The sequence below is a fragment of the Mirounga leonina genome, unplaced genomic scaffold (genome assembly GCF_011800145.1).
Source record: "Mirounga leonina isolate KUSES-001 unplaced genomic scaffold, KU_Mleo_1.0 Mir_93, whole genome shotgun sequence".
Taxonomy (NCBI): Eukaryota; Metazoa; Chordata; class Mammalia; order Carnivora; family Phocidae; genus Mirounga; species Mirounga leonina.
In genome coordinates, this window is record NW_023270854.1 from 40,338,760 (window position 1) to 40,357,811 (window position 19,052).

The window sequence follows — 19,052 nt, forward strand, 5'->3', positions numbered from 1 at the left end:
CTGCACTCCCGCCGCGGCCTTTGGCCCCGCCGGGCCTTCCCACCCCGACCTCCGGGCGCCTCTCGGCGACCTGTCCCCGAGCGCTCCCATGGCGCCCGCCCGCCCCACGCGCTCCCGGAGCGGAGCCCTCTGCAGGCAACTGCTGTTGGCCCTCACGGTGAGTGGCCGCCCGGCTGCCGGCTCCCGGGAGGGGGCTCCGCCCGTTGGGGGAGCAGGAGTGGGCGGGGGTGGCGGGCAAAGCGGAGGCTAATGTGTCGCCGGCCGGTTGAATGAATGGAGTTGTTGGAATGGGGGAAGGTTGCCAGAAAGAGGTTCGCGACCGGGGCGCCGCGCTCCCGAAGGGGAGGAGAAGGGAGTCATCCATAGATACAGTCAGCGCAGGCAGATGGAGACGCAGACGCCAGCTGCAAACACCCATCCCAAACCTTGGCCTCTGGGGACGAGCGGGGAGCGCCGCTCCTCCGTGCCTCTGCCTTTCGGGGGGAGGGTGCTGTGCACCTCGGGCGCGGTGCCGGGTTTCGGCGGCGGCGGAGGGGAGCGCTGGGCGGACGGGACGGAAAGTGCCCTCGGGTGGGAGGACTACGCCCCTTTCCGGGGCTTGCTCTCGGTGTGTGTGCGAGTCTGTAGAGGAGCGGTCTCGACACTCGCGCCTGGAAATGGTAGATGGGCGGGCCCTAGATGACCCCTTGTATAGTTCCCACTGTCAGCGTGTGCGGTTGCTACCCCCTTAATCTTTAGGGAAATGCTCGTCCGGTTCTCTTGTGCACAGAGGCATCTGGATTCTTCTCTTTTGCCCTCTCGCTCTAACTTCTTTCCCACTTTAAAGAACACAGTAGCAATGACCTCACCCACCCAAACCTGGGAGTGAGAAGGGGTGGCTTTATTTGGGGACGGACGGTTCCCCGCCCAGGCAGAAAAGCCCGGGATCCCACGGCCAGGGGCGGAGAGGGGGGAGGCAGAAGGTACAGGAATTCAGTGCCAGTGGACAGCCCCTGGGAGAGTTTGGGATCAGAGGTTTCCCAGACTGGACTTCCTGAGTCCCGTAGGAAGAGAAAAATTAAATAGACCAGGGGCCAGAAAGTGCTCAACCCGGTAGTGACCTTTCTCGTTGAGCCCCAGGTGTTGGAGCAAAAGTTGCCTGAAGGACAAGGGGACAAACCTGGAGAACAGACAGCAGGAAGATTCCTTCTGGGAGTACTGGAACTGGGGGGATGAAATATTCGGATCATTTCACTTCTCAACCGCTCTTAGTTTACAGTGAATTCCTTACATTTTACTTAGTTTACAGTGAATTCCTTACATTTTTAAATCATGAAATTGTAGTGCTGTCATTACACTATCTTTCTCTAGGACTTCAGACCCTTAGTTAAATTCCCAGGGCACATTAGTGTCATAGAAAGGGCCAGGTGTACAGCAATTAGTATTTTATAGTTGAGAAAACCAAGAATGAAATAAATAACGGTCACAACATATGTAGTTGATGACAAAGAAATGACTTTGGTTAGATCCCTAATAAAGTTGCCACTTCTTTTTAAACCAGTGGCCATTACTCTTTGAAGGAAAAGGGGTAATTAAGCGTGGACAGTAATAGGTGTAATTAAGCATGGACAGTAATAGGTATGGGCAATAAATAGCGTTGCTTTGCATATGCTTGCACACAAAACTTTCTGTGTGCTCTCAGGTCCTTTGTAGAAGAAAGACGAAGTGAATAAACTAAAGGTGACTTTTTTTAGCTTCAGAGCTGGATTGGCCAGAAGTGGATAGATAGCAAAGCACCCCTCATCCTGCTACATTCTAGCTGGAAGGCGCGGTGCGGGTCCTTCTAGCTGCTCTGGTGTCTGTGTGCATATCAGGGCCAAGTCCTGCCAGGCTCAGGTGGTTCTTGTGCTCGTGAGCCTCAAGTGTGATAGATGTGTAAAGAGCATTTGAGTAGAAGATATTATTAAGTAGGAGTGAATAATTCCTTTTCACTGGGGGAACACCCTTTACATTTCCTCCTCTCCATGTACCCAATTAATCTTTCACCATTCTACAAATCAGCTTCTCCCTGCTTCCTACTGCTGCCTCGCCACACACGTGTCTTAACCACTTGAACTCTGGTTTCTACCCAAACACCTAATGAGGCTGCTCACTCTCTTAAGGTCATACCGGATCTCCACTGCTAAATATAAACCATTCCTTATACAATTCCACCTTGTAGATTGTGCCTTTATTGAAATTCACTCCCTTTTTTTTTTTTTTAAGATTTTATTTATTTATTTGACAGAGAGATACACAGCGAGAGAGGGAACACAAGCAGGGGGAGTGGAGGAGGGAGAAGCAGGCTTCCCGCTGAGCAGGGAGCCCGATGTGGGGCTCGAACCCAGGAACCTGGGATCATGACCTGAGCTGAAGGCAGACGCTTAACGACTGAGCCACCCAGGCGCCCCATCACTCCCTTTTTTTCTTTTGACCTTCCTGTTCCTGACTACTCAGGATCAGACTCCCTATTCTAGGTCCTGTCGGTGAAATATCATACAGGTGCCTCCTTAGATGAAATGTATTTTGGTAGTTGGGATGTCTTCATTAAACAATAAGTCTTTATATCTACCCAGTATGATGTGTGACACAGCAGTTATTATCTTCTCAAACAATGTTGCTTTTCTTCTTACATCCTGTATTTCAGTGAATGACACTACCATACACCTTGTTGCTCAGGTAGGGTGTCTGGAAGCTGTTTGCTTTTCCTTCCTCACTGCTCCCCTCCCCAAAACCATCATTAAGTCCTATTAAATCTACATTCAGAAATACCTTATGGATATCTCTGCTTCTGTCCATCATCTCTGCTGTTACTTTTTGCTATTACAAATAATGTCATAGTGACTAAACTTGTGTATATATGTCATTTCATGTATGGGCAGGTGTATGAATAGAATAGATTAGATTACTAGAAATGGTATTGCTAGATAAAAGTATAAATGACTGTGTACTTTTGGTAGATATTAACAGCTCCTTCACCCCTCCATAAAGGTTGTACATGACTAGATGGAAAGCTGTTTTATAATGGACGTCATATCACATCATCGAGGATTTATAGAGAGTATTATATATAATATATAATATATATAGTATACTAATATATTAGTTATTATAGTAATATATTCTAGCATTTTAGTATAGTACTATACTCAGTATAATATACTATATTATATATTATAGAGCATGTTATACTATACTGTATCATATTATACTATATATGTATATATATATATAGTATGAGACTACTTGATCTAGGCAGTCATTTGGCAAAAGATGAAGTCGAACCCATAACTCATGTAGAACACAGAAAAGTCCAAACAGATGAAAGGTTTAGATGTAACATACGATACCATACAGTTAATAGAAGAAAACATGGTGAATTCCTGTTTAAGTTTGGAGTCAAGAAGGCCTATCTATGGTTCACATGGCTTAGATTTCAAAAGCCACTTATTAATATTGAGAAAACCAATTATATCAAATTATGATCATTAATATAAATATATTATAAATATTATAAATAACATAAATCAATTATATTAAGACACACACACACTTGTCCATGGCAAAAATAACAACCCAAACAAAAATATTATAAGCAAAGTCAAAGGTAACTCAAATTAGAAAAAAAAAATTGCAGATCATATTTTAAAAAGCTAATCTACAAGTATATAAAGAGCTCTTATAAATCAAATAGTCCAACATGAACATGGATATGAAAAAGTCCCATAAAGTACTAAAAATGGCCCATAAAAATATTTCAGCCTCGCTCATAATAAGAAAAGATGTAGTTAAACTTCAGTGACATATTCCTCATTTGGCATACACCCAAAAGTTTGAAAACACACAGCATAGGCAAGAATGTGGTGAAATAGGAACTCCTATAATTGGTGAGTGTAACAAAGTTAGAACATTTATGGACTGTATACAGTTATAACAAATACAAATAGAAACTCTTTTACTTCTTCCTTTCCAATTTGTATGCATCTAATATCTTTCTGCCTATTCATATACAAAATGGCAGTTTTAATTATTGAGACTTCATAGTATTTTTAAATACCTGCTAAGTCTAATATCCTTTCATTGCTTTTCTTTTTCATAGTTTTCCCGTCTATTCTTAGTTATTTATTTTTCCTTATCACCTTTTAAATCAGCTTGTCTAGTTCCAGAAAAAATACTATTAAGATTTTTATTGACATCATGAAATTTATAATTTAACTTAGTGGAAATTGATATATTTATGTTGATTTTTTTTCTATCCAAAATAATGATATATCTTTCTTTTTGTGCGAGTCTACTTTGTGTCCTTCAGAAATATTTTCAGATTTTTCTCAAATAGGCTTTACATGTTTCTTGTTAAGTTTACTCCTTGGCCTTTTACCTTTTTATTGCTTTTGAAAATGATTCCTTCTCTTTCATTATATTATTTAATTTGTATTTATGTGTGCAAAGACTAATGATTTCTGTATTTTAATAGTTGTTTCTGCTCCCTTACTGAAATTCTATAGTAATTATAGTAATTTATAGTATTTTATTAGTCTTATAGTAATTTATTAGTTGATTTCTTTCAGTTTTCCAGGTAGTCATATCAAATGCAAATAGAGATTTTTTTTTTGCTTCTTCCTTTCCAATCTATATGTCATCTGATATTTCCTTCTTGCCTAATATATTTTAATGTAATGTTAACTATAAATGATGACCTTGGAAAGTATGCTGTTTCTGAGTTTAGTGGGGCTGCTGCTAATGCTTTCCCATAGATGATGTGATTAAAACATAATATAAAATCATCTTGAAGAAGTATTTATTAACTCCTTGGGGGGCTTTTTTTTCTTTTTAAATCTAAGGATTGTTATTGAATTTGGTCAAACGTCTTTCAGCATCTATGGTAGTGATTACATGCCAGGCCTTCTTTAATCAGTGGCTTGAGGTTCCCAGACCAAGCAAGTAAGGTGAATGTGGATCACAAATCTGTTCAAGGACCAGTTTGCTTCAGGCTCCCTCTATGGCGAAGGTTTTACATTTGGGGTCCCAGATTAATGTGGGCAGCTCTTCTCTTAGATCTTAGGCAGGCCTGTGCTTGATTTTCTTCTCTTCTATTGAGGCCAAACAACCAGAGTCCAATCTTTTCAGATCAGAAGTTGTGTCTGATTACCACTCTGTGTTTGAGCTTGATCCTCAGTTTCTGCCTAGCAATTCTTTGCTAGATGGTTTAGGACCGTTAACAAAAAAACATATCCATCCTTTCTCATTTTGGCATTTTCTTCCCCTGAATGACCTAGCTGCCATTATTGGAAATGAGAATCGTTCCCCTGATCCATTCCCCACACTGCTCGGACTCACCTTGTTCCAATGGGAAGCTGCTTATGTCGTTTATCTGCTTAAAGCAAATCTTTGGTTTCTTACTGTCTTTAGGAAAAAAAAGATCCATATACTTTGTTAACACTGTTCAGAATCTACCCCACACCTACTTCTCTGAATCCATTTTCTTTTATTTCTTTTCTAAGATTTTATTTCTAAGCAATCTCTACACCCAAAGTGGGGCTCGAACTCACAGCCCCGAGTTCAACAGTTGCATGCTCTTACTGACTGAGCCAGCCAGGCGCCCCTGAATTCATTTTAAACTTTGTCCCTTTTGTGCTGTGAGCATCAGCCTTTTAAGATTTTGTTTTCAGACCCGTGTCATCTCTGGGCTTCACATTTGCCGTTTCTGTATTTGGAACACGGAAGCTGTGTGTCCTCTTGAACTGGCTAATGTACAGCCACTCTTCAGGTGACCTCACCTGGCTCTTACATGAGGCTAGTTCCCCCTGCTATCCTATAGCACCCTGTACCCATCTAGTAGAGCATTTATCCTACTTTATTGAAATTACCACTATGTCTTATCCTTGAATTGAAAGTTTCATGAGGATCATGTTTACTGCTCTGTGTCTGGTACATAGTAGACATTCAGTAAATATTAGTTAAATGCAGGAATGAATGGATGCCCAGGATACTGTTCTCTAAAGTATTGAATTAATCCAGCCATTTTTCACCTTCTCTGCTGTTTTCACCTTAGTCCAGGTCACCATCCTCCCTCTCTTACATTTCTGCTGGAACCTCCCAATTGGTCATCTTGCTTCCACTCTTGCTTCTCTGTAGTCTGTTCTCACAGGGCCACCAGAATGAGTCTGTGTAAATGCTCACCACATTATGCCACTCCACAGCTTCTAAACCTATGATTGTTTCTCTTTGTACTCAGAATAAAATCTACACTCCTACTATGGTCTTTTAAACCATATGTGATGTGCCCATGACTGTCCCTTTAATATCATCTTGTATCACTCTTCCCTCACTGTGCTTTCCTACCATGACTGCTTTTTTGTTCCTCTAACACACCAGGTAAAATCCTCTTCCAGGGTCTTTGTTCTGTTTTTTCTTCCACCTGGAAGACTCTTCCCCGGTTAGTGAACTGGTTTGCTTCCTCATTTCATTCAGGCTTCTGGTCTTCCCTCTGTCACCTTTTCTGCCTGTTTTATTTTTCTCATAACATTTATCTCTTGGCATTATATGACTTTTACGTATTTATTTTTTTTGTGTCTCACATTATAAGGTAATCTCCATGAGGTCAAGAACTTTGTTCACTGTTGAACACTGCCTTGTACATAGTAAGCAACCAGTAAATGTTGGTTGAATGAAGAAGTAGATGCATGTTTTCAACCGCCTTGAATTGGACTCTTCACACATCTCATTTTATGCCTGTCTTCTCTAAGACAATACAGCCAGTGAACATTCTTCTCATCTTTTAGTTTCCAATCCAAATAGTCTCTTCACTGTGTCCATCCCTAATTTCCAAATGACATGTAATCACTGCCTTGCCTGATCCTCCATATATAACTTAAATTGGATAATTAAATGTATATTGGCATGTGTAGTGGAAATAAAAATGTATATTAGAAATAAAAATTCTAATCCAAATTTTGATTATTTTAATTTGTGTTTATAGACTTTGTAAATATAGTATCAATGCTAGTCAGCTATCTTGCTTTTGGTTAAAAGCCTTTGCAAAACTATAGAATTGTTCAATCTTTCAGAAGCATGCATTATACAGTTTTAGGGGGAACAGAATTAAATTTCGGTGTGTTCAAATATATATTGTATTGGAATTGGTTACCATAAATCACTAACTCATTTAAAAAATTTTAAGTGAAATATTTTGTAAAATGCCCTTACTGGTCACTTATGAGAAGATGCACCTTCAAAATAAATTCATATTTCAAAGTTCTGTGCTTGTTTGTGTGGGGTCATAGATAAGTAATCTCCAAGTCACTCCGTGATAATGAGTTGATGCTTCTCTTTAAAGCATTGGGTTTTTGTTTAAGATACTATTGATTTGGTACCATAGTTCATAGGCAGTTGACTATTAATTGAAACACTTTGCTGACTCTAAATTTGTTTTTGTTTGTTTTTCCTATTCACATACCTGTGCTGCCTTCCTAAGTTTTTAGTGCTCTCACATTGGTTGTCATTCGTTCCTCAGTATACTCACCGTATTAGTCAGTGAATTTACTATTAGCTCCTTTTTACAGAAGAGGAAACAAAACCCAAGAGGGTAAGGAATTCTTGGAGTTTACATGCTTTGTGAAGGAGGGAGCCATGACTCTTGGTCTTTTGTTTTATTCTTTCTCTCCATGTAATTTTGTTCTGATTTCTACTGCAGTGTATGTTTTTAAATTTTATTTTGCTAGTTGTATAAACTAATTTATAATTATACCAATTTCTAACATATGAATAATGTACAGATTAAAAGGATCTTTTTTTAATGTGTAATACTGATTTGATGTTTTAGATCTTAACATTTACCTGTGATGCCTGCAAAAAAGTCATACTACAAGTTCCCTCCCAGCTAGATGCTGAGAAATTTGTTGGTAGAGGTAAGAAACTGCTAAAATGTGTAATAGATCTTACTTGGTATGATCTTGTAAAATTAGTGTAATTTTTAGAAGGATAGCTGTATTGGAATTAATAGTTAAAACTAATATATTACATTATCATTTGTAATACACATAATATCATTCCAATAAAAGGAATATTGTCCTTTATTGAAAAACATGATTATATGAAGTAGATAAAAAGGCTTAGTTTGAGTAATAAATAATTATTAATATTTATATTACATGGGGGTAATGGCATATGTTATAACATACTTCTATGAAATTGAGAAATAGTATTGAATCTATTGAGTTTAAAGGTATTGTTTTTGGATTTTAATAATAAAACATTTTGGTATTTTACTGATATATATTTCCAGAAATTGCTTTTTATCAATTATTATTATTATTATTTTGAGTGAGAGGGAATGAGAGAGAGAGGGGGAGAAAGAGCAGTGGGGGGGGGCAGAGGGAGAGGGAGAGAGAGAATCTTAGGCAGGCTCTGCTCAGCGTGGAGGATGACGCGGGGCTCGATCCCACAATCCTGAGATCATGACCTGAGCTGAAATCCAGAGTCCCATGCTAAACTGACTGAGCCACTCAGGTGCCTCTTATCAATTAATTTTTTTCACATAACTCAAGCTTACAAGGAAAGAGCAGACCAGTGAGAACACAGAATATAATGACTCTAACAATAGATGCAAAGAGTTAAGAAATATTTTAATTTAATAACTGCTGATTAATTTTCTAGGTTCTGTTTAAGTTCTCTCATGTGTTACGCTATAGCTAATTTCAGTTAATAAAGAAAAACTTCTTTTGGTGTTGGTTTACATATTAAAACACTGGAACTCACATGCCTTTATTTTAGGACAAATGTCTCTTTTTTAAAAGGACGTAAAGGAGGTGTTTGAAGTGACATAGGTGTTTATGCACAATTTAATTAACCATATAGTTTCGTATGTACTTTTAAAAATGCAACATTTACAAGTGTCAGTGTAATTTTAAGTTTTTGGTTCCCCACCCCCAAATGAATAGATTACTGTTAGCACTATATATTGTTTTGTTTTACCTTACAAATGATTGCTTGTGTGTATTTTCTACAGTTAACCTGAAGGAGTGCTTTCAATCTGCAAATCTAATTCATTCAAGTGACCCTGATTTCCAAATTTTAGAAGATGGGTCTGTCTATACAACAAATGCTATTCTTTTGTCCTCAGAGGAGAGAAGTTTTACCATATTACTTTACAACACTGAGAACCAAGAAGAAAAGAAACTACTTGTTCTTTTACAGCATCAAACAAAGGTACACCAAACTATAAAAATGAAGCATAATGAATTGTATTCTGCAGGTGTAACATTACCAGGGAAGACGTGGAATCAGAGATGACGTGGGATAGTTCAGCTTGATGAAGAATGGAAACCATCATGCAACTTAACAGTGTTCAAATGGTGGAAAAAGGTTTTGCCACATCAGTTATTCTAGGTTGTCTTTGCTTTTCATTTGGGATATAAACAGAGAAATTGGGAGGCTACAGCATGCGTATTTGAGATTAGACACAAAGAAGCATTTCTTAATCTTTTCCTGTAGAATAGATTTCCAAAACAAATTTTGAAACTCTGTCTATATGTATCTTAGACAGCATAATTTGTAGTCTTAAAAAGTAGATGATTATTTTAGGTTGAGATTCAGACCTCATGCATGCTTATTGGACTCTTGACACTAAAGATCCAGATGATTTCTATTCAACCATCGGCCATAATTCAGTGCAGCAGCTTGAGAGTTATCACCATTTTTCTCTCCCCGTTCTGACACAGATTCTCTGTTGGTCCCTGGCTCTTCCTAGTTGCTGGTGAGTGGAAGGTGCATATGCTATATTTAGAAGGCCACTCACTTTATTTCTTTTCCTTGCATCTCTCTCCTCCCATGGTTTTGCATGGCAATATGGCAACAGTAACGTTGTTGGTTTTTATTTTATTTTTTTTTAAATTTTGCTTCTAGGCTTCCAATTCCATCTCTCTTTCTTCCATGTTCGTACCAAGTTATTTTCTTGAGAGTACTGTTGTGTTAACAGATAGGACTGTTATTTCTTTGTTATCTTTTTTGCAGTGTTGACATTTAGTTTGGTTTTCAAGCACCACCATGGTCTTACACCTTCCCAGTTAATCCTCATGAGAGATGTGTCAGAGTTCCAATGTTTGCGAATAAAGTAACCATGGACTTTATTATTTTTTTCCTGTGTTCTAAATTGAGGTATTAAAGAAGAGGCATTCTAAAGAAAAAGTTCTAAGACGTGCCAAGAGACGGTGGGCTCCTATTCCTTGTTCAATGCAAGAGAATTCCTTGGGTCCTTTCCCACTTTTTCTTCAACAGGTACAATTTACTTTCCTTTCACTGTGAAAGTCTATGGTTTCCATTTTTTTTTTTAATTTGGATGATGAATATAAAGTTATTTTTAAAAGCAGTTCTATATGAATACATGAGTATGTGTATTATATGTTTCAGTAAATAGGTATAAATATATATCTTTATACCAGCATACACTTTTTTGCAGTTTTAGTCCTGCAAAGTCCATTTATGAAATTGTAAAACCCATCTAGCACTCTCAAACACATTGTTCCTTAATGAATTTTCCTATTAGCAAGCATGTCACCTGGGCATAGTATAGAAACCCCTTTCATAATAGATGAAATTGCTGACACCAGGATAAATGCCATGAAGGGCAAAAGACACATACATCCTTTCCATTGTTTATCCCCAAGTCCACCCCTTAAATCGTATTGGATCCACATTTTCTCTCTCTTTCTAACTTTCAGTAGCAACCCCAGCAAATCTGGCCTTCTTCCACTATCCATTGCCACGACCATTGAGTCCTTGACTAGGGTTTCTTTTCTCTCAGTTCTTGAAATTTGAGAGGAACTCTCCTTTATATCCCACCAACAAATTTCATACAGTTGAGAAAAGAGCATCTCAAAGTTGAGAAAGAAATCGTTTGAAAATCATTGTTAGTCATCCTGACATATAGTCAAGATCTTACTAAGAGGATCAAAACAGCTTGGGAAAAAATTTGCTTTTTGAATCAAGTACCAGAATATCACACTTGCCAAGATATTATGTCATTTCTATTCTCCCTCATTTCCACCCATCCTTTCACCTCAGCTTCTATAGTAAAAAGACGCTGACAAATAATAGAAACTAATTAAGGAAAGCATTTCCCATGGTTTTTCCCCGTATACAGTAACTTTAAACCTAGTGTCTCAAATGTTATGTATAATAAAACTTCAAGTTTAAAAAATTAATGAAAGGGTAATTTTTCATGCTCTGAATACTTTGTTTTCTCAGACAGTTAAAGTCTTAAATGTTTGGTTCACAGAGGTACCATTTAGTGTATTTCTCTGTTATTCGGGAAAACTAAGACACTACTACATTATTTTCCTCATGCCTTGCTCTTGAAATTTCTCAATTATTAGGCTTCCTTATTCTATTGCTGTTTTTTATTCATACATGATAACAAATTAAAGGGGGCAATTACTTACTGCAACAAAAATGGCAACATGATTGCATAAATATATATAGATGAAAGTCTTGCTGAAATAAAAATTTGTCTCTTATGTATATAATATCTACTTTCTAGATTCAATCTGACACTGCACAAAACTACACTATATTCTATTCCATAAGAGGACCTGGGGTGGACCGAGAACCTATAAATTTATTTTATGTAGAGAGAGATACTGGAAACTTATATTGCACTCGTCCTGTAGATCGTGAGGAGTATGAATCTTTTGAGGTAAAGTCTAAAGTTTACATATTGTATTAGTAATTATTAAGCTTGGCTGTTTCATCTCCCATTCTCAATTTGCTTACCTTTTTTTGTTCTCTGAGCTTGTTGTCTCTGCTCTGGCTACATCTGATAGCACAGACTTGAAGCAAAAAGAGCTTTATAGAATAGAGAGCATTAGATTCTTAGATTGGTCTTGGTATGATAGTTTCACCTTTTTTTTTTTTTACTTTTTAAAAAAGATTTTATTTATTTATTTTATATATAGAGAGAGCGTGCCTGAGTGGGGAGAGAGGCAGAGGGGGAGGGAGAAGGAGAAGGAAAAAATCTCAAGCAGACTCTGTGCTGAGCAGGGCTCGATCTCACAATCCTGAGATCATGACTTGAGCTGAAACCAAAAGTTACTAACAGACCGAGCACCCAGGCATTCCTAGATTTAAATATTTAGGTTTGGAATTGCTACAAGATGGCCTTCTAAGTACCTGTGATGCTCTGCTTTCTCTGAGAGTTGTTATGAGAAAAATTGGAGTTGAAATTCATATTATAAAATTAAAAGAAATAAATTGCATTCCACATACAATTTATAGCCATGCATTTGTTCTATTTCTGACTTTCCTTTTTTAAAGTAAAAAATTCTCATGAAGAGAATTATCTAAATATAACTACCAATATGCATGAAATTCTAATTAGTAGTATATAAGATAATATTTTAGTTAACTGTGCCTGGGGAATTTGGAGTCCTAAGAATCCAAAGTTACTGAAGATCCAGAGAGGGTATTTAAAATCCATGCACTGGAAGCTTTCAAACAAAACAAAATAATAGAGAAATGGAAAGATATTCCAGGCTCATGGGTTGGAAGAACAAATATTGTTAAAATGCCCATACTGTGCAAAACAGTCTATGGATTTAATGCAATCCTAATCGAAATACCAATAGCATTTTTCACAGAACTAGAACAAACAATCCTAAAATATGTATAGAACCACAAAAGACCCTAAATAGCCAGAGCAGTCTTGAAAAGGAAAAACAAAAATTCCAGACTTGAAGTTATGTTACAAAGCTCTACTAATCGGGGCGCCTGGCTGGCTCATTTGGTGAAAAATGTGACTCTTGATCTCAGGGTTGTGAGTTTGAGCCAATGTTAGGTGTAAAGATTACTTAATAAAAATAAAATCTTTAAAAATAAACAAACAGGGCGCCTGAGTGGCTCAGTTGGTTAAGCGACTGCCTTCGGCTTAGGTCATGATCCTGGAGTCCAGGGATCGAGTCCCGCATCGGGCTCCCTGCTCAGCAGGGAGTCTGCTTCTCCCTCTGACCCTCCTCCCTCTCATGCTCTCTGTCTCTCATTCTCTCTGTCTCAAATAAATAAATAAAATCTTTAAAAAATAATAATAATAAAAAAATAAAAATAAACAAACAAAGGGCACCTGGTTGGCTCAGTCGGTTAAGCATCTGCCCTCAGCTCAGGTCTTGATCTCAGGGGCCTGGGATTGAGCCTCGTATCCAGCTCTCTGTTCAGCGAGGAGCCTGCTTCTCCCTCTGCCCCTCCCCCTGCTCATGCTCCCTCTCCCTCTCTCTCTCAAATAAATAAATAAAATTAAAAAAAAAAGATAAACAAAGCTGTACTAATCAAAATAGTGTGGTACTGGCATAAAAATAGAGACCTATATTAATGGAATAGGATAGAAAACCCAGAAATAAATCCACAATTATATGGTTAATTAATCTTCACCAAAGGAGGAATGAATATACAATGGGAAAAAGACAGTCTGTTCAACAAATGGTGTTGGGAAAACTGGTCAGCTATATGCAAAAGAATGAAAAGAATGAAACTGGAACACTTTCCATACCATACACAAAAATAAACTCAAAATGGCTTAAATATGAGACCTGAAACCATAAAAAGCCTAGAAGAGTGAACAGGCAATAATTTCTCTGATATCAGCCATAGCAACTTTTTTCTAGATATGTCTCCTGAGGCAAGGGCAATAAAAGCAAAAATAAACTGTTGGGACTACATCAAAATAAATAGCTTCTACACAGTGAAGAAAACAATAAAACTAAAGGCAACCTACTGAATGGGAGAAGATATAGAAGATATTTGCAAATGACATATCCAATAAAGGGTATCCAAAATATATAAAGAACTTACAAAACTCAACACCCAAAAAACAGATAATCCACTTAAAAATGGGCAAAAGACATGAACAGACATTTCTCCAAAGAAGACATTCAGATGGCTAACAGACACATGAAAAGATGCTCAACATTGCTTATCATCAGGGAAATGCAAATCAAAACCACAATGAGATATCACCTTACAGCTGTCAGAATGGCTAGATTCAAAACACAAGAAACAACAAGTATTGGCAAGGATGTGAAGAAAAAGGAACCCTCTTGCATTATTTCTTTATTTTTATGAAAGATTTTATTTTATATATTTATTCCAGAGAGAGAGAGAGCATGAGTGGGGAGGAGGGGCAGAGGGAGAGGGAGAAGTGGATTACCCGCTGAGCAGGGAGCCTGACACAGGTGGGGCTTGATGTGATCACATCTCACGACCCCGAGATCATGACCTGAGCTGAAGTCAGATGCTTAACTGACCAAATCACCCAGGCACCCTGAACCCTCTTGCTTTGTTGATGGGAATGCAAACTGGTGCAGCCACTGTGGAAAACAGTATGGGGATTCCTCAAAAAGTTAAAAATAGAACTATCCCACAATCCAGTAATCACACTGTTTGGCATTTACCCCAAAAATACAAAAGCACCAATTCAAAGGGATACAAGCACCCCTATGTTTATAGCTGCATTATTTATAATAGCTGAATTATGGAAGCAACCCAAGTGTCCATTGATTGATGAATGGATATGAAGAGTGGTATATAAATGCAATGGAATATTACTCAGCCATAAAAAGAACAGAATCTTGCCATTGCAATGACATGGATGGAGCTAGAGAGTATCATGCTAAGTGACATAAGTTAGAGAAAGACAGATACCATAGAATTTCACTCATATGTGGAATTTAAGAAACAAAACAAACATGCAAAAGGAAAAATAAAAGAGAGAGAGGCAAACCAAGAAACGGACTCTTAACTATACAGAACAAACTGATGGTTACCAGCGGGGAGGTGGGTAGGGCGATGGGGGGAATAGGGGGTGGGGATTAAGGAGGGCACTTGGGATGAGCACCGGCTATTGTATGGAAGTGTTGAATCACTATAGTACACCTGAAACTAATACAACACTATGTTAACAACTGGGATTAAAATGAAAAACTTAATAAAACAAAACAAAAAAAACCCCACAAAATAATCTTCAAGACTGTTCTGGGAAAATAATAATAAAAGCTGTTAACACTCATCCACAATAGTACAGTACTAGTAAAGAAACCAAAATTATCTACGTTATTATATTAAACATAAAATGCTGTAGTACACCATGGGATTAACCACCTCCTGTGACATTAAGGTTCCGTCCACATCCCCAAACAATAACAAATGGTGAAACTCACACCACCGTGCTGAACAGTCTCCAAATGGAAGCCAAAGGAAGTTGGAACCATATTTTAATTTTGCTTTTTTCCTTATTTGACTCTTCACAGCTAATTGCCTTCGCCACAACTCCGGATGGATATACTCCGGAACTTCCACTGCCCCTGGTAATCAGAATTGAGGATGAAAATGATAACTACCCAGTTTTTACAGAAACAACTTATGTTTTTACAGTTTCCGAAAATTGCAGAGTTGGTGCGTACCTACCTTAACAATGTATGGCAACTTAACATTTTAATTCATAAATTGAATTTCACTGTGGCCATTGGGAGGCAGCATATTCCGCTGGCAAGAACAAGGGACTTGCTAATCAGGGTGGCTGTGGGTGGGAATTTTGCTCTGCCTTTCACTAGCTGTGTGCTCTGACCTTGGGCAGACTTAATAGTCTTGACAAACCTTGTTTTCCTTATCTGTAAAATGGGTTATGATATGCAAGATTGTTGTGAAGATTAAATGATGCATCGTACATCTGGAATGCCAAGCCTAGTGCCCGAAAACTAGAGAAATTACTCAGTTACTTCCTGTGTGAGATAAAATAAATACTTGCAAGAGAAAACACTCTAAGAAGAATAAGTCTTTGAGCAATTAAAGTCTTAGCCTTGAAGAGATCTACTGATATCCCATACTGATTAAATGATTGGCAGTACTCTGAGCATTATCATAAAGGTCATTGAGAGTAATACAAAGGTTTTCTCAATCTTATGTCAATGGACCTTATCAGCTGGAAGTCAGAATGCAATTTTTGAGTCTTCCAGAAAGATCTAACTAAACCAAGAGTTTTGGACACATTTTTGACCATTTGATCAATGTAAGGGCAGACTTAGAAATAGAAAAAAGTTAAAGGGTAGTTAGAATTCTTTAGTCTAGAAATACAATGGCAATGGATGGATATTATCAACATTTATAAAATTATACAGTAAATACGGATATGGTCACCAAATTCCCAAATGTTAGAATGCTGGGATATATTTAAAAATGATACTTTATATAGAAGTCTGCAAATGTATAAAAACTACTACTCAGCCATATAATTAAGTGGTCCAAAAGCTTTTTGAGGTAGATGGAAAGGAATGAAATAAAGGGGATGTTGAAAATGTAAAAGTTTTGGAAATTAAAGAGGATTTTTCAATATGTAGGTTCTACCGTGGGACAGGTATGTGCAACTGACAAAGATGAACCTGACACGATGCACACGCGTCTCAAGTACTCCATCATAGAGCAGTTGCCAGCATACCCCACGCTGTTTTCCATGCATCCAACTACAGGCGTGATCACCACATCATCATCTCAGCTAGACCGAGAGGTAACACCAATATCAGAGGAGACAAAACCTGATTGTCACATCGCCATTGAATCATATCTGTATATATCTTGTATAGCGCCTATAGATGTGTTTGTGAAAAGCATGTTGTGAATCTAATTTTAGAAAAGTTATTAAGTTTGCTGATGGAGGTCATTAACCTTGCAGTGTGCTAATTTTGAACTAATTTGTTCTCTCTTGAAATGTATGTTTTATAAAGTCAAGTTACCTAATATTAGCATTTTTATAGTATAGTAGTAAAAACAGGAAATGTCAAATATGAAAAGTGAAACTTTTGGAAACGTGCAGGCATTTGTTATTTACAGATAACAATGCTTTTTTTTTTGCCTGTATCATCTCTTCCCTGACAGTCTCATCTACATTCTTCCCCTTATATAGTTTAAGAGAAAATTTATTTCTCTTTGATCTCTAGTTTACCATTTTCAATCTACTGCTTGAAATCCTGATTTGGATGTTTCACAGATACCTAAGATGCAATACATGTAAAATTGAACTCTTTTTGCCTTCTAAACATGCTCTCCTTGCCGTGTTTTCTAGGTAAAATGACATTAATACATTCTTTTCCTGTTGATAATTTTTCTCTTGTCACCCTGAGTTCATGTTCTCAGAATTGTATTTAATGTCTCCTCTTGCTCCCTTGTTCAGATCACTTTCCCAAACATGGTGCTGTTACCTCTAAAATGACCTTGTATTTATATTCTGTCCATTTCCACTGCAGCTATCCTAGTTTAGTGAGTCATTCACTTGGCTATTCAACTATTACCTCTTCCACCAGGCATTTATTCATCTGAATTCTTAGAGAGTTTATCTGGCCTACTTACTACGTTTATAATCCTTAATCTTAAGGTATAGTAATATATGCTTGTCAGGTATTTGATTCCTAAAAGTTCATACCAGATTCATTTCATTTTCCTCTCTTTTTTCCTCATGGATTAGAGTAGTGGTCCTCAAATTTTCTGGTCTCAGGACCTTTTACACTCTTAAATATTATTGAAGATTTCACAGGTCTTTTGTTTATAAGGGCTATATTTATTGATATTTATTCCATTAGTATTTAAAGCTGACAAAAGTTTAAAATATTTATTTATTCACCCATTTAAAAATCATAAATATATTACACATTATCATAAATAACATTTTTATAAAAAAACAATTACACTTTCTAAAACAGTAAATAATTTACTGAGAAGAATGACACTGTAATGTATTTTTCCAAGTCTCTTTAATACCTGGCTTAATATAAGACTGGTGGATTCTCATATCTCCTTCTGCATTCAGTTTGTTATAATATGTAGCTTTAGCTAAAGTATATAAAGAAAATCCAACATGAGATGAAGTTAGAAAAGAGAGGAGTATTTTAATAGTAATTTTAGGTCATTGGGGCTACTCTTTTGATACTACACCAAAACTTGACAATTTTTGTTTCATAAATGTTAGTTTGATAAATGTGTTTTTTGCAATGTGCACTCTAAAGCCTTATCAAGGAGCTTTCATACTTTGTTATATTAAATCCATTGGTCTATCTTGTACTCTGGACAATTTATCCATGTATAATTTTGTAACATCATGTGTTAACCATTTGGAAAATAGTGTTTTACTGAATTATGTAGATCTTGCAGAGATTGACACATTTCATTAAGCAATACAGGAAAAAAGTTACCTTTTCACCTCCCTTGATATCACAGTGGTTGATAAAAGTTTTCCAGAAGTCTCATTTTTGTTTGAAACTCCAGTTTATCATTGACAACAAATAGTTGTTTTCCTTGAAGTGACAGATTCACTTTATTAAGATATAATGTCTTCCAAATACACTAGTCTGAATAATGATAGATGTCTTTCATGTAAAAATGGTATTTTGTGCAGTAAAACCCCCAAAACAATAGCTAGTTTAGTTCTTAAATAATCACACAAGTACTTCCCTTGAGAAGAACATTGTATGTTATGTAGCAGAACTGCTTTATGCATACCTCCCATTTCTTCACTAGACTATGGGTTGAAATTTAATAAAATTTGGTAAAATTAATCATTTTTACTGCAGCTACAAGGACATTCCTAAGTGAAATTATATTTTATTTTATTACAACTATATTTATTTTATTCATAAATTCATTTGTTTTTACTGTATGTGCCAGTGAAGAGTACAGTATCATTTACAGAATAAATGAATGAATGAATTGCTGTTATAACTCCAGAAATCATACAGATTTTTCATGGAATTTATGTGCTCGGGAAAAGCAGATTATAGACCAAATCCTCTTTTTTTTTTTTTTTTTTAAAGATTTTATTTATTTATTTGGCAGAGAGAGACACAGCGAGAGAGGGAATACAAGCAGGGGAAGTGGGAGAGGGAGAAGCAGGCTCCCCACTGAGCAGGGACACCAATGCGGGGCTCGATTCCAGGACCCTGGGTTCATGACCTGAGCCGAAGGCAGACGCTTAACCATCTGAGCCACCCAGGTGCCCCTAGACCAAA

General features: G+C 37.2%; 1 protein-coding gene across 1 annotated transcript in view; it reads left to right on the plus strand.

Moving 5' to 3' along the window:
* The window catches only part of DSC2 (desmocollin 2), a 33,685-nt gene continuing 14,633 nt past the window's right edge, over positions 1 to 19,052 (plus strand). The window contains exons 1-7 of the mRNA XM_034995916.1: positions 1 to 157; positions 7,841 to 7,925; positions 9,026 to 9,225; positions 10,174 to 10,293; positions 11,555 to 11,710; positions 15,309 to 15,453; positions 16,395 to 16,561. Coding sequence (XP_034851807.1) covers positions 89 to 157; positions 7,841 to 7,925; positions 9,026 to 9,225; positions 10,174 to 10,293; positions 11,555 to 11,710; positions 15,309 to 15,453; positions 16,395 to 16,561 — 942 coding nt within the window. The 5' untranslated portion in view covers positions 1 to 88. The remainder of the gene's footprint in view (positions 158 to 7,840; positions 7,926 to 9,025; positions 9,226 to 10,173; positions 10,294 to 11,554; positions 11,711 to 15,308; positions 15,454 to 16,394; positions 16,562 to 19,052) is intronic.